Source organism: Lissotriton vulgaris, chromosome 9 (assembly GCF_964263255.1).
Source record: "Lissotriton vulgaris chromosome 9, aLisVul1.2, whole genome shotgun sequence".
NCBI lineage: Eukaryota > Metazoa > Chordata > Amphibia > Caudata > Salamandridae > Lissotriton > Lissotriton vulgaris.
The window spans coordinates 511,912,696-511,928,077 of record NC_141697.1 but is presented as its reverse complement, the minus strand read 5'-3'; the positions used below and the strand labels follow the sequence as shown (position 1 = coordinate 511,928,077).

General features: G+C 45.1%; 1 protein-coding gene across 1 annotated transcript in view; it reads left to right on the top strand.

Moving 5' to 3' along the window:
* The window catches only part of EXOC5 (exocyst complex component 5), a 199,807-nt gene that overhangs the window by 48,908 nt on the left and 135,517 nt on the right, over window positions 1-15,382 (top strand). Inside the window, exon 11 of the mRNA XM_086937971.1 lies at window positions 1,071-1,280. Within this exon, the coding sequence (XP_086794097.1) occupies window positions 1,071-1,280 (210 nt within the window). The remainder of the gene's footprint in view (window positions 1-1,070; window positions 1,281-15,382) is intronic.

Here is a 15,382-nt window from a genome sequence, read left to right as displayed (position 1 = left end):
CTGGAGATCAACTCATACATTTGCCAAGACATATTATATTGCTTCTAACTCCTGAATTGCTACTGTGGTGAGTTATGCCTCTTTGCATACATAGTTTGCCCATGTTATTCCTTATTCCTCTGCCTTTGCATTTGAATCCCTTCTTCTGTGTAGGGTGTTATTTAGCTTGCTATATTGAGAGAATCCTGTCACAGAGGGAACATTACTTACTTGTATTTCTAATCCACTGTCTTGGGTATTTTATTAGTTTATCGGAATCCATGAACTATACTGCCTCCCTGTTTTGCCAAAAGCATAATTAGAAAATTCAAGGGTTTATTAATCTTTACATTATTGCCTTAAAAAAACAGTGATGTTTGCAGCCAAATAACTGTATTTCAGGTTAAATTTGCTGAATCAATTTACTTTCTTACAGACGAAAACTGAGTGAAAAAAGGCAAAAGAAAATATTTAATGATAATGACATCTTTTCTTTTATTTATTGTTTATTTCATAAAATGTTTTAAAAGTGAGTTTGGGTGTCGCTCATTGGTGCTATTAGTCTACTACTTATTGATTGAAAGAGACTAAGGAGGACTGAAAATTAGAATTATAGCTAAGTAATTTTCCTTGTAGGTTCTGAGAGTAACTGTAGTCCTTCAATGTGTTAATCAAAGCCCCCAATAGGTTGACGAGGGCCCTGACAAATTTCTTAGAAGGAAAGGTGTGTGTGTGTGTGCCTGTCTGTCTGTCCATCTGTCTCACAATCCACTGCACCTCCCTTTTCCCTGTGGTGACTGGAACTTGTTAATTAGGTTCTTTTTTTAAATAGCCTCAGTATACAGGGGGTAACAGAAATGATCCTACCAATACAACTGGGTGAGATGTTTTTCTATTTAGTCATGAGCTCCTCGGTTTGATGTTTTTAACATGAGTCATCCTGTTTACTTGTGTTGGCATAAAAAGTTTTATAGCGAAATGATGCAGCATAATTTATTCAGAAGGATGCCATTGTAAATGAAATGCTGATCTCCTGTTGGCATACACATCAAATATTTTTTAATTTGATTAACTTTTTTATGTTTTTTAAGGACAACCAACCTTTCAAGTAAGCTGATGGAATTTAACTTGGGAACTGATAAGCAGACATTCTTGTCTAAGCTCATGAAATCCATTTTCATTTCATATTTGGAGAATTATATTGATGTTGAAACTGGGTACTTGAGAAGCCGAAGTTCTATGATCCTTCAACGCTATTATGATTCTAAAAACCACCAGAAGCGGTCTCTTGGCACAGGAGGGTACGTACTTACTATGCATTCGTGTGTCTGAAGGCTTAAAGAGGATAAATAAATATACCCGTATATTATATATTATGATATAATAAAAAATATGGTATCCGAAAGTTCTTGCAATGCAAACCAGCCTCATCCACTGTCTGCACTCTAGGATCTCTGTATAGCATGTTTATTTAAGCTAAGCACACTATATATAGATGTTGGTGTGACAGCATTCTTTCTTGATTTTAAAGTTCCTTGGTGATAGATCTATATATAGAAAGCAAGAAGAAGGATACTCAAAAGTTGTGAACAAGATTAAATCCAGGAAAGGTATTGTGGTCCATCAGTCAGGCAAGGGAGGGAACATAGTTTTGTGTCCATTAAGCATGTATAATAATGAGGCCTAAACAGTTATGTGACATCAAGTGTTATCAGAGAATACCACAAACCAATGTGACAGAGGCAAAGAGTGGATTTCATAAAGATTTAGCTAGGTGGAGGGGAACAGTTTATTTTTTCAAAGTCAATACCTGTATTGGAAGGTAGATGTTCCCATCACACCAATACTTTACCTAATCCCCAAGATATAAAAAAATCGGGATAGTCCACCTTGGAGACCTGTTATCTCAGCCATTGGTAATCTATTTGAGGCAACCTCCCGCTACATTGACCACTTCTTGCAGGCATTTGTAAGTGGCCTTCCTTCGTACATTCTGGATACAGGGGATTTACTGAGGAGGGTTTATGATATCCCATGTGAGGAATCTTTTGTTCTGATAACACTTGATGTATCCTTGCTGTATACCACCATCTCTCATGAGGATGGACTCTGGGCCATGAAACACCTTTTAGACTCAAGACCACTAGGCTTACATCAACTTTTGGAAATGCTAATTGAAATGGGTCTTGGAAAATAACTTTTTTATGTTTAGAAAACATACATTCCAACAGATGCGGGGTACATCTATGGGCACCTGCTTTGCCCCCAGTTATTCCAATCTACACATGGGTTGGTGGGAGGAGCAGGTGCCTAGAGTTAAATTTGCCAGGGAGTGGTTAGAGAATGTCATTCTCTGGACAAGATTCATAGATGACTTGTTCAATATATGGAAAGATTCACAAGAATCATCAAGGTAGTTTGTCGGCGCTAAATTACAACTCTTTAAATTTCCACTTCACTTGCACCATCAGCGAATCTTAAGTTTTCTTTTTGGACCTTGAGAAGTTTGTAAAAAACAACAGAGTACATACAAGAACCCATAGGAAACTTGCAACAGGGAATTCAACCTTGCACTTTCGTAGATTTCATCCACAGAAACTTAAGCAAAGGATTCTGTTCGCCTAACATCTACGGATGAAAAGAAACTGCAGTGACTCAACCTCTTAAAGGGAAGCACAAACTAAACTCACAGAGAGATTTGCCGAGAGGGGATAATAGTACCGAGGTTCTAAATCAAGCCAGAAACAAGGTGGAGAGAATTACTAGAGATGTGTTATTGTTCTCAAGAAAGACCGAAGGAATTGAAAAAAGAAAAGGCAAGGATGAACTTCATATGATCACTGGGTACAATGTTTATCATGCTAAAGTGAGAGAATCCATGAATAGATATTGGCACTTAGTGAACAGTGACACTATATTAGGCAGTATTACATCACGTAGACCTCTTTTCACATTCAGGAGAGCAAAATCCAAGAGACACAATCAGGTAGTGAGTAGCCCAGAGATGGTCGATATGAAGGGTTGGTTGAGGGCCAGTCCTGGCTTTAAGTGTCAGAAGTGCAGAGCCTGTAAATATGGTCTGAATAAGAAAGAGATCCAATCACCCTCATTAAAGAGTCCATGGAAATATGCTATTTTTACAACTGCAGAAGAAAATTTGTAGAATACATCCCTCAATGCTCTTACCTAAAACTTTATTTAGGGAGCACTGTTCACATGGCACACGTGAGAATTCTCCAACATCTGAGGGTGGGAAAGAATAGTGACAAAAGCTTTTCTGTCGCCAGGCACATTAATGAGGTACATGGAGGAAATGTAAATGAGCTAGTCTATTATGTGATTAATTCAGTTCCACAAAATAGAAGGGGTGGCAACCGAGAACTAAAATTAAGACATTTAGAATCAAGATGTATCACTTTTTTGTTGTTGAAATATTTTTATTGGCATTTGCATGACAACAACTTTTCCTATAAACGGATATATCACAGCAATTGCATTGTTCCCAGTGAGAGTCAATCAAAATATACGATCAATCGGCATACAGTGTTAACAGTGCTTTACATATTGCTAACCCCAGCCCCCTCATTTTCACTGTTGTAATTTATTTTCCAATTGTAGGAAATTAATAACAATAACGATGAACTATACTCCCTCCCTTACCACTCCCTCCATGCTCCCCCCCTCCCCTCGGTCATAGGTGTAATATTCCTTCCAAAACTTGGAGTGCATCTGTCCTTTCAATTGTCTTCATTACCTATGTTAGTCCCCCGCACATGGGAGGCGTGCGGAATGGATAGTGGGCCAAGCCTTTCCTGGCTGGAGCCCAGGGCAGGCGGCTTCCTTCCCTAGGAATCTTTATCTTTACTTAGATCTGTAATCATTAGGCTCCAGGTCCTCAAGTCTTCTTCAAGTTTATCATCTCTCCTGACCTTATTCATTCATACCGCCGATTCCGCAGTAGCCCACTCCAGCATGTCTTTGAGCGACTTTTCTACCCTGGGTGCAGTAGGACTAAGCCAGTGCATTGCGATTTGCCTTTTTGCTAGTACGAGACCCAGCTGTACAAACCTTCTAGTGAGCTTCTTGCCTTTTGGGAAGGCAGGAGACCTAATTCCACCTCCTTTATAGTGGGTGGAATAATCCATCCTGTGACGGTCTGCAGAGTGTCGATGACCGCCCCCCTAATAGCATGCTAGTTCAGGGCAGTCCCACAGCATATGAATAAAATGAGCACCTGAGCTTTTACATCTGGGACATGTGTCTTCCCTATGCGGATATATTTTATGGAGTATGCGAGGAGTGAGGTGTACATGATGCACCACATTGTATTGAATCAATTTAAAACGCATGTTAGAGCTTCTTTCTTTGACCCCCCTCATGCACCTTCCACCATTGTGTTGCCGTGAGAGGCTCCCCTGTTGTATCGTCCCATTTCCTGAATAGTGGGAGGGGAACTGAGGGCTCACGCAACGCTGCATTGATGTGTGAAGCCAGCCTACTTCCCCCCCCCCCAGAGTAGTTATCATCCACAGCGCTGATGAGGTCCGTAGCTCTTGTGGGAATGACAGCCACTGTTCCCTGGCCACTGCAGAGATCTTAGCGTCCTGCAAGAACTGCTCACGCCTAATTGGAAGGCAGCATACGCTTCCTTTCTTGTCTTAAACCGCTCCGCGAGATGTAAATCCCCCATCAATAGGCAGCCACCCTTCCTCCATTTATTAATGTTCATCACTTCCCCTATCTGTTTGAAGGGTACCACCGCCCACCATGGAGTTTCCGGAGCATATGTTGCTCTCTTAAGCACCTTCTGCACTCTCGTGGCCCATACGGATGCTACATGATGAATAATATAAGGGAGGGATCCCAGCACCTTTGAGTCCATCATAAAAAGCTCTGGGAGGGAGCTCTCACTGTAGGTGCCCCCCAGCAGTCTCTTTTCCTAATTATCTTGCTCATCAAACCAATATACTGCATGCTGCAATTGCCCAGCCATGTAGTAAAATTTCAAAAAGGGAACCTCCAGACCCCCGCCCCCCATCGCCTCTGTAGAGTGTTCGGCTTTAAGTGTTTCCGTTTGGTGCCCCATAGTAGCTCCACTATCAGACTGTCTAGCTGCAAGTAATATCTCTGCAGAACCATATATAATGAATTCTATAGGGTGTACAGGCATCTCAGTGCCATCCTCCCCATCAATGATAGTGGGAGTTCCTTCCAATAAGCTACCTACCTTCTGATACCATCTAGCCTCTTCCCGATAATGTAGGCCGTGTTAGAGTGTGTCAGTGTAACCCCCAGGTATTGTACCCACTCCAATACCCAACGCATCCCGACAGGACGCAACTCCATTTCAGGTTTCCCTATCAATCTCCCCATGGGAAACAGCTTAGATTTCCCAAGGTTAAGACGTAAAACAGACCACCTACCAAATCTCTCCAGTTCAGCAAGGAGTACCGGGACCACCTGCTCCGGACGACGCAAGTATATCAACGTACCATTGGCATACATAGAAACCACATGATGGGTTTCCCCTAAACGTATCCCCCACTCCTCCATTGTCATCCATAGAGTAGCAGCCAGAGGCTCCATCTCGATAGCAAACAGGAGCAGGGTAAAGGGGCACCCCTGTCGCGTTCCCCGACTCAACTCAAAACTCTCTGATTCTTGTCCTCTGATACGCACCCTCGCGGTTAGTTTAGTATTTGTGACTTGGAACCATTTTATAAACTGTTGTCCCACACCTATTTTGGATAACAGTGCACACATGTAGTCCCACTCCACTGAGTCAAAGGCTTGTTGGATGTCAAGTAATCCCAGCGCCCAATCCTCCATCTCAAGACTCTGGCGTGCCAAACATGCGCCAACCTCCGTAGATTGTGTCGTACTTTGTTTTGGTTTAACAACAACAAGGGACCCCAAATCAGTCAGCTGGGACCTCGGGGAACATACTTTTATCAAACAACATTGGTCCCATGCATACAGAATACTTGAGAGCAAATAAAACATAGACCGAGTCAATCTATTTAGAAAGACATGTCCAGCCGGACAGTGGTCTTTCAGAGTTTTACTCAATTTTCATATCACACAGAGTACCTTCCACAGATCAACCAGTGTGGGACACAAGCCTGTGCCCAGCACTTACAGAACGGGTACAAAGGGTGGATTTAGAAAGCAAAGAAGGGCTTTATAAGGCAAAACAAGTATCTCTGACATAAATGCAAATGCATGACCGCGTGTAACACCCCTCAAACATAAGAACATTGCAAGCCCAACTGTCTTGTTTCCCGTCCCACCCCTTGGGCATTCGCGTGAATCCCTCTGCTAGCTATAAGCCCAGTGCAAAATTCAACACGTACTGCCCCAAACCGCCCATCCTTCCCCACCCTAAAGAGTGCCCATTAGTCCACAACACACAGAGACATAGCTCAAGCACTATTCTGAACTAGAAACTAACCCAGGAAAATGTACAAACAGATTTCTGCGCTAGAGATCTGAACCTCACTGAGGAGCAAGATTGCTCTGAAGCATCCTCCGTAAGGTCAATCTCTGTTGGGGGGCGCTGCTGCCCATCCCCATCCTGGTAGTGAAACAAAAATGAGCCTGTAACATCAAGTCTCTAATAACCCTCAACAACCGGCAGTCCATACACAGTTAGCATTACAACATTACTTGTTCGCGAGGGCTAGTACTTATCTGTACTTCAGATCCTTCTGCAACACACCGTCATCACTCCCGCCCACTTCCTTGTTCCCCAATGTCTGTCTCTGGATCCTGTGTCACCCCAATAGATTGCGGGACAGTCTATCTGTCGGATGTGTAAAAAGTGCCATCCTGGAGAACTTTATCCATCTGTGGTCCCTCTGCAAATCTGCCTGTTGTTGTCTTTGGGATCGCTGGCGATCTAGCCATGAATGCGACACAGATGGATTCCCAGATGACTCCGTGGGCAAGACCAAACGACGACCCCGTGGTCCCTTGGTGTCCATCCATTTGGTGGTATCCTCTTCCGAGTGAAAAAAGAAGAGTACATGTCCTCCATGTTCAACTTTGAGTTTTGCAGGAAAAATTAGAGTATATTTCAAGTTCATCTCGCTCAACCGTCGCTTGACCACAATGTATGATTTCTGATGATCTTGTACCCGCTGATTATAGTCCGGGTATATCTAAATAGGGTATCCCTCGTATAGCAACTGGCCCTCGGTGGCGCTCCTGGTCTGGGATTAAAGAATTTAGAGAGTGTCCTAGGAGCAATCACTTTAGTGAGCCAATCTTCCAAGAACAGTTAGGTGGAGGGGCCTTCCGCCTTCTTGTGAAATCCAACGAAACGTAAGTTATTTCTCCTCGACCTCCCCTCTGAATCTTCGGTCCTCTCGTCCAGTTTTAGTACCTGCTTCTTCAAGCCGACCACAGTAGCGCTGAGAAATTTAATATCCGACTACAGTGCGCTCACATCTTTTTGGACGGACACTCTATCTGATACCTTTTGCAGATCAGCACGTAGTAAATTAACATCAATGACCACTGAGTCTATTCTGTTGACCATGTCGTCCCTGGTTGTTTGTATGGCCTGGAGCTCGTCTACCAACGTGGGGGATCCCCTCCGTTCCAATCCATAGGAGGCTGATTAGCATCATCACTTCCATCTCGGTGTTCCGGAGCATGCAATAATGGTTGTGCATAATTAGAAATCTTTTTTGCTTGTGCCTTGGGGGCCTTATCCTTCCTCATGGTGTTTGTTGATCCAAAAGCTTGCACCCCCTGAATGGCCACCACGCTCTACTACAAGAGAGCTGGCTCACTGTTTGCCTACTAATAGGATCAGATATTGATCATCCACCGGGCACCATTCCATATCATCTCTCAAGCTCCTTATGTCACTGCAGGGAATGAATATTCAGTTGCTGTATAGTATCCAGCGAGTCTAATCTCAGCAGGCGTGCATCCCCCTCGCCTCTACAACACAGGATGAGCGGGGAGAGCGGGCCGCCATTTGAGCGTGATCTACAGTGGTTGATGAACCTTTGGTATTTCGTTCTCTGCCATTGGCTCGTCCCACGCCACCCGCAGTGGCAGTCCCCAAATCCCCAGACGGAAACAGTGGATGCAGTGTAATAAATCACCCTGCGATGCCGCAACGCAGTTATCAGTGGTCTCTGGTGGCTACAGGAATGCGCCTCTCTACTTGCACTTCTACTGAGGGTCAGCTGCTCCATGCACTTATAAAGCTGGACCTGTGTACCATATAGGTGGCTTCGCTGTGCCAAACGCCTTGCGCTGGATCAGTCGCACAGCCTTCATGCACCACTTGAGAATGGCCCAGACGCCTTCTTCCAGAGCCCCCGGGTCGCCAGCCACTCTGCTAATGGCTGAGTCTAGTGGTCCAGACACCCGCCTCACTCACTGGAGTACGTAGTTCCTTGGGATCGCAGACTACTGCCCAATCCACCTCCGGGTCCACCAAGCATGCAGTGCTCCTTCAGCCGCTCCAAGTCTCTCTGGGGAGCCGCAGGCAGCTTCAGCCCCTCGTAGCAGAATCAAGCCGCTACCGCCGCAAGGCCTCAAATTCCCTCTGAGGTCCAGCAACACTGTGGTAAGAGCAGTCACCAATTCTTTGGTCACCGCGGCGAGAACGCCCCTTCGTCCGCACTTCCAAACTGTGCAGAAATGCGCCGTCAGCTCCGGGTGTCCGAACCAGTCCCGGGCCGTATGGGTTACCATTATTGTTGGTGCAGCAGATCCAAGATCGCGCCCAGTGTCCCCGAGGCCTCAGCTAGACAGACTCGGTGTATGCACCGGTCTCCAATTATTCCGAGACCTGGAATGCAGATAGCGCTGGTCAGCGCATCTTCAGGGGATCAGTCCGGAGTTCGTTGAGAGCAGGATTATGCAGGATATCTATAATACGTGTGCCGCCGCGAGGAGCGCAGCTCAAAAGCGTCTACACGGCCAAGTTGTCCAGCCTGAATTTACGCATGAGCACTTTATTTATTTTAGTGTTAACAATCGATTTGTGCAATAGGATTGTGTTAAAAATCTGACATGTGGTTGAGTATAACTAATTTGAGTATAAAAGTTAAACCGTGATAGTCATTTTACATGGGTTACACAAATATAATAGTAAAACAAAAAAATGGAAATAAAAAGTACAAACCAAATAAAGGAAATAGAAATAACAGACAATAATAATCTGTTGAAAAGGCAAACGCAAGAGAAAAAGAAAGAGACAAATTGTGAGTAGCATTCGTGTTTTAGTATATTTGCCTTTTGGAATGTTCTCTCTCAATTGTTGGCGAAACCATGTGATCCACTGTTTAAAACATGGGAAGTAATGGAGTCTATTATGTGATCAAGGCAGCAGTTACTGCTGAAACGCGTTACAGCCAGAAATAAAAATGTGTGATGAGTTATATCCTAGCCTGCTGTGTCGGTGTCTGGTTACTGATCACAAACATGAATTGGTGTGTGTGTGTATACACACACACTGTCACAAAAAAGTTTTGAATTTATATATGAATCGGACTAGCAAAAAAACAAATTTCTAATGTTTTACCCTGGCTACGTAAACCCATATTACAATACAAAAAGAAAAAACTATTTTAAATGTTAAAAAACTAATATAAACATAAGTACACTACAATAATAAAAAATAACTAAACATCAAAAGCAAAATAAAATAAGAAATGCTTACAGAAAAACAAAAAGGACTCTGAATTAGCATTAGAAAAATTGCATAAAAACAAAAAACTCACCCAGTACAGATGAAATAAAAAATGCCAAGAAAACCAGATTTTCAAACAAAACAGTTGAGATAATTACATTTCCCATTTATTAGTGCCAATATGTAATTTAACCTACTTCACAATGAGGACGTACATGTTGAAGCAATGCAAAAAAGATTTATTTTTTAAAAAAGAAGGGGAAAACAAAATAGAATTAGATTATTAACTATATCGCATAATTGACCTTATGAAAAACAGAAACCGGAGCAGTGACTTGAGTTACCTCGCTAGTGATGTTGTAAGTGATTTAATCAGTTGTTACTTGTGATGTCATTGTTGATTTCAAGTGTGAGGTCATGTACAGCACACAGTGGTGGTCCATGTCCTTGATGTTTTGCACCATGAACCATAATTGGTGAATTTCAAAACAATTATCAGTTTGAGACAGAGCAATAACTCATTTTCTGACTGTCGTTTTACTATATTTACCATTGGCAATGTATTGGTTAACAATCTAGTGACCTTTGATGTTGTCGTCACGTCTATGTAATACCTGTGATTTAATGAGCAGTGGAGAGGGACAACATATTGGCCACTAGCAGCCTATTAATGATTCTTTGACTTATAAAGGATGCCACAGTTCTGCCATATTAATGTTCCATTCCAGCATTCAAATTGTCCTGTCAGGGTGTTCCTTACAGATTTGGGTTAGTCTGTTCTTGTAATGGATACAATTTCTGGCCTTTTCCTCACACTGAAAAATGTCCACAAGCATCAGACTGAATCGAGAACAATTTAATGCAATGGTCGCTAGATGGCCTGGAACAACTGTGATCTTGAAACAAGTGCTCCATCACAGTATTATATTTCATACTTGTGCCCTTGACTTTGGTTTCCTGTTTTGACAGGTGCCACAGAAGTGGCAGTACACACTTTTGCCGTAATTTTCCAGTCTCATTTGTCACTAGGTTGCCTCTGTATTTTGGATTGAGGCCTTGCCCAAAGGAAAACAACTGGATGCATGCCTGACTGACTTACATGACAGTTGCATGTGGTGCCTGTGGCTCAATTATGACTTGCAGGATAGTTTCATGTGCCACCAAATGCATTCCAAAGTCTTGATGGAGCATGTGGCCTACTTTTTTGGAAGCATGTTGCTTGTTTTATGATGTTGCTCTAAACTGAGGGGCAGAGAGAAGACGCAGGATTCTCCTAAGTGCAAACAACATATGAAGGAAAACTCTAAATAACACTAGTTGCCATTGAAATCCTCATTCTCCTGCTACAGGTATTGGGCAAGAGAGTCATCTCCATGTGGGCTTTGTTTTGGCTCCTTCAACTTTCTATTGAAAACTCAAAGACTGGTACATATATTGTGTCTAGCTGGCTCTGCATATGCTCTGTTCCAGCCAGGTATGTTTCAGGTTTTCACGAAGGCCCCTCTTACTGATCCAGCAGCGCACCAACAACAGATACTCCAATACCATATACTCACCTGGGCCCAAAAGCACACACACTTAGTTGAGTAAACCGCTGTAGTCAACGTTTTATACATTTCTTCACACTTTTGAAGATTAGTTATTCAATACTCCTGATTAATCTTTCAGTGATCAAAAAGTTCTTTGCTCTGGTCAATGACCCATTAGTTGAACTAGTTGATGGTGAAATGACATAAGCTAACTTATTCTTTTTTTAAGATAAATAACCAAAGAGTCAGGAAAGTTTTAAATCTTTATCTAAATTTCAAAACGCATGTGATTCATCTCAAATACACAGTGCATTCAGCTTTATTCGTAGGAGAGAAAGTTCATTTAAATCATCAAACATATATTTGGATTCAAGCAATGATCAGTGCTCAGAAAGGGAGTGGACCGAGAGAAAAGAACATCTGCGAATGGCACAAAATTATAGTTACCAAGAATGGTGTGAAGGCCAACACCCTGCCAAAGGGCTGGTAAGGGTCCCCCGGGATAGATCAGGCGAGAAAGACTTCAGGACAGGAATGCGGACAGAATAGATGACCTCTAGAATACCGACTACTGGATCGCACTGTAGAAAAAGGTAGGGCTATGACCTTTTTCAAGATTTGCCCGGCGCTAACCGCCCTTGTACCATTCAATTTACCAAGCAATGAGGCAGGCGCCGGAGACCAGAAGGCAGGAAACAGAAGTTTTATTCCGACGGAGCAGAACACATCAGATCAGACAACAAGGTATCGTCTCGAGGTGCTCTAACAGCCTCTCGGAGGCCTGGCCTCTTATACACTGGTTTATGGCATGTGACCTTTCTTTATTACAATCAGAACATTGTGAACAACAAGGAAAGACACATCCCCGTAATCCTCGTGTCAATCCCACCCCCATATACCTTCACAATAGAGGTCCTCAACCTGCTGATAAGAGGAGGGGGTCATCACGCAGCTGAGTGTTTCGCCAAGTCTTAGGATGTGTGCGCCTGATCATATCCCAGGGGGTGGGGAGGCCCTGATCAACAGTGTGTCCTTTGAAGAGGGGCGATTCCATACAATGAGGGGCAGTAAATGGTATCTCCCGGCTTAGGCAATGGCCTCGGACCTGTGTGGACAGCCGGACACGGGGTGAGGGGTCATCAAAGCAGTGGTATTCATGCCGCGTGGACAATCCAGTGCGGAGGGAAGGTTGACCAACAGAGGGGTATTCATGGGAGGAAAGGAGGTGTTGGTCAGGCGCTGGCGTGACTCCCAAGGACAGGGTCATGCGGAAGGGTCATGCTCATGAGAGTGAGGGAGGGGGAGCCAGGGTGCGCGGAGGATGCTTGCTGGGTCAGAGGGGCGTGCTGGAAACCGATCGTGGACGGGGAGACCATGATACCTAAAATGGTTGTCGTGCACGTTGTACATAGGTGACAAGCTGGCGCAGATGATGTTCAGTTCGTAAACTAAAATTCCACAGTCCTCCCTTTTAACATGTCTCGCCAACTTGTCAGTTCGGATTTATCCCCATAAGGTCACGTATTTCTACTTCATAGAGGGGACTCATGTGCTCATTTCGGAAGTCCAAAGTCTTTGGGCACATACAGTTAGAAACGAAACTGCACAAGGGGGGTAGACATTGAACACCCAAGCAACACCCACATAATATCACAACAGGTATCAGTATGAAGGAAAACAACTTCCAACCCCATCCCTTCAAAGTGTCCCAAAACCAGCTTCCAAGCGACCATCCTTCTTGTTCTTGGTGAACCTCTGAGGAAAGTCTGTGGAGGTGTTCAATGGCTTTGTAGACTGAAGGCGAGTTGTCAGGTACGTAGGTGCAGCAGCTAGATCCGATGATGCGGCATGCTCCTCCTCGGTCGGCTAGGACCACGTCTAGGACAAGGCGGTTTTGAAGTGTCACAAGGCGGACCGCTTGAAGCTCAGCCGTGTTGTTAGCGAGGATGCCAGCCGTGATGTTGATCGTTGTTTCTACTGCCTGAGTCAGGTGTCGGATAGCGCAGCTGTTTGCCATTGGGCCCCACAGAGGAACAAGTCCCTTTGCTGCATCTAGGAACTGTGCTCCGGTGGAGTCGGCTTGTCCAATGTCATCTGCACGCCTCTGCCGGTGATGGTTGGCAGGGGCTACATATGTGGGTGGAAGAACGAAGGCGATGTAACAGGCGCCCTTCCAACCTCTCGGGAGCCAGGTGTAAGCTTTGGTGCCACACACAAAGTACATATTCGGAGAAGCAACAAAGGAAGGGGGGTCAACTGAGTCCAATGTTCTGGTGATTCGGCAGGCACTGTGACCCACCAGCTGCGTTCCATGGCCTTCGAGACACACAAGACCTGTGACATTGATAACAGACAGGGCCACAGTCAGAGTAGCGGTAGTTTGTTTTTGCAGATGAGAGAAGGTGGTCCTGGCTGGATTGTGGAGCACCTGTACTTCGACTCGTTCTTTGGCTGGAATGTCTTTAAGGAAGGTGGCGCCCGTTAGCGCAGGACACAGGGCAGCAGAAGTCTTTCCGGTTTTGTTCAGCCAGAAACCAGAGTAGAAGTGCGACACCGTCTGGCTGGAGGTGGCGTTGTCCTTGTGGCTCTCTTGCATGAGGATCAACCAGGCGAGGCAGGAGCCGTGAACTGAGAAAGGAGAAGGGATGAAGGGGATGGAGTGTCCAGCGGCATGCGGGAGCAATCCGCAGATCCAGCAGTTCGTAGCGTTTGCGGCAAGGTTGTGTTGGTGCAACAGTTGCACGAAATAATTGTTCCAGAATTCCCTGCGCCTTTCTCGCAGCTGAGGCGACAGAGAGACTAGGTGATGCTCTTTCAGGGGTGTTGGTTGTGCAGTAGGTAGCAATGCCTCATGAGCCGGTGTGTTTTCCTCCAGAATCCAGAAGGAGGTCATGAGGAGGAGGCAGAAGAGGAAGACAATAAAGAGGGCTATTGTCTTTGATTTGTGCAAATTGTCAGTCTTTGGGTTTCTGTAGCGGGTATTTCCTGTTGCTTCCATCATCTTCTTATCTGGCGCTTCCATCATCTTCTCATCTGGCGCTTCCATCACTTTCAAGGGGCTCGGTAGTGGGCAGAACCACAGACTTCGTTTAGCTTCTCTCCCGGCAACCCTTGGTTGTGCTGAGGTCACCGTTCTGAGATTTAACTTAGTCCGTGGCCTACTTAGCCGAAGCTCCCTCCTTTTGACGCAGGAAATACCCTTCTCTGGATGGCACAGTGGGATCAGAGAATTTTGCAAGTTCGAGTGCCTCAGTATCGGGATAACAGTTCAACGTCGGTCGGTCTTTGTTCAGGAGCTCTTCTTGGGTGTTGACGTTTTCTGTCGTGGCCAGGTTTGCAGAGACCTTCCGGCAGTGATGTGCGTGCAGCCAGTGCTTCTTCCCCTCCACTCGAAGCGCCGTCCGTGTGGTAATCAGCACTTGCCAGGGGCCCGTCCACCGGGGTTCCAGACTCTTGGTCCGTTGGAAATTTCGTATTAGAACGAAATCTCCCGGTTGGATGTCGTGGCCGGGGCCCCTGGAAGCATCGGGGATGGCCTGCTGCACCTGTTGATGAATGACAGACAACGTTTTAGTTAATTTGGACAAATAATCAGATAGTAGGACGTCTGGGACGTCATGAATGGAGGTCGGTTTGGGAGCAGTCCAGAGATTCATCGGTCGCCCAAACACGACCTCGTAGGGGGTCAGGTGGTGTTTGGTGGGAGTGGAGCGCATTGATAACAAGGCCAGTGGGAGGGCATCCGGCCAGTTAAGTCCAGTGGTGGCCACTATTTTTGACAGTTTTAACTTCAGTGTGGCATTATGGCGTTCCACCAGACCGGCGGATTGGGGGTGGAAGACCGCATGAAACCTCTGCTTCACCCCCAACCCCTTTAGGATTAGTTGGATAACCTCAGCTATGAAGTGGGGGCCATTGTCGCTCCATAAAATTCGACAAAGGCCATAGCGAGGGAAGAATTCTTTCAGTAGTACTTTGGCAGTAGTCATGGCAGTGTTGTCACGGGTTGGATAGGCCTCTACCCATTTGCTGAAGGCACATACGATGACTAGTACATACTTCAAGCTTTGGCATCTCTCTAGTTGGATGTAGTCCATCTGAAGGACCTCAAAGGGGTGATTGGGGGTCCCAAACCCTCCCCGGGGTACCACAGTTCCTTTCCCGGGGTTGTGTTGCAGACAGATAAGGCACTGCTGGACTAGGCGTCTGGCTGAGTCGG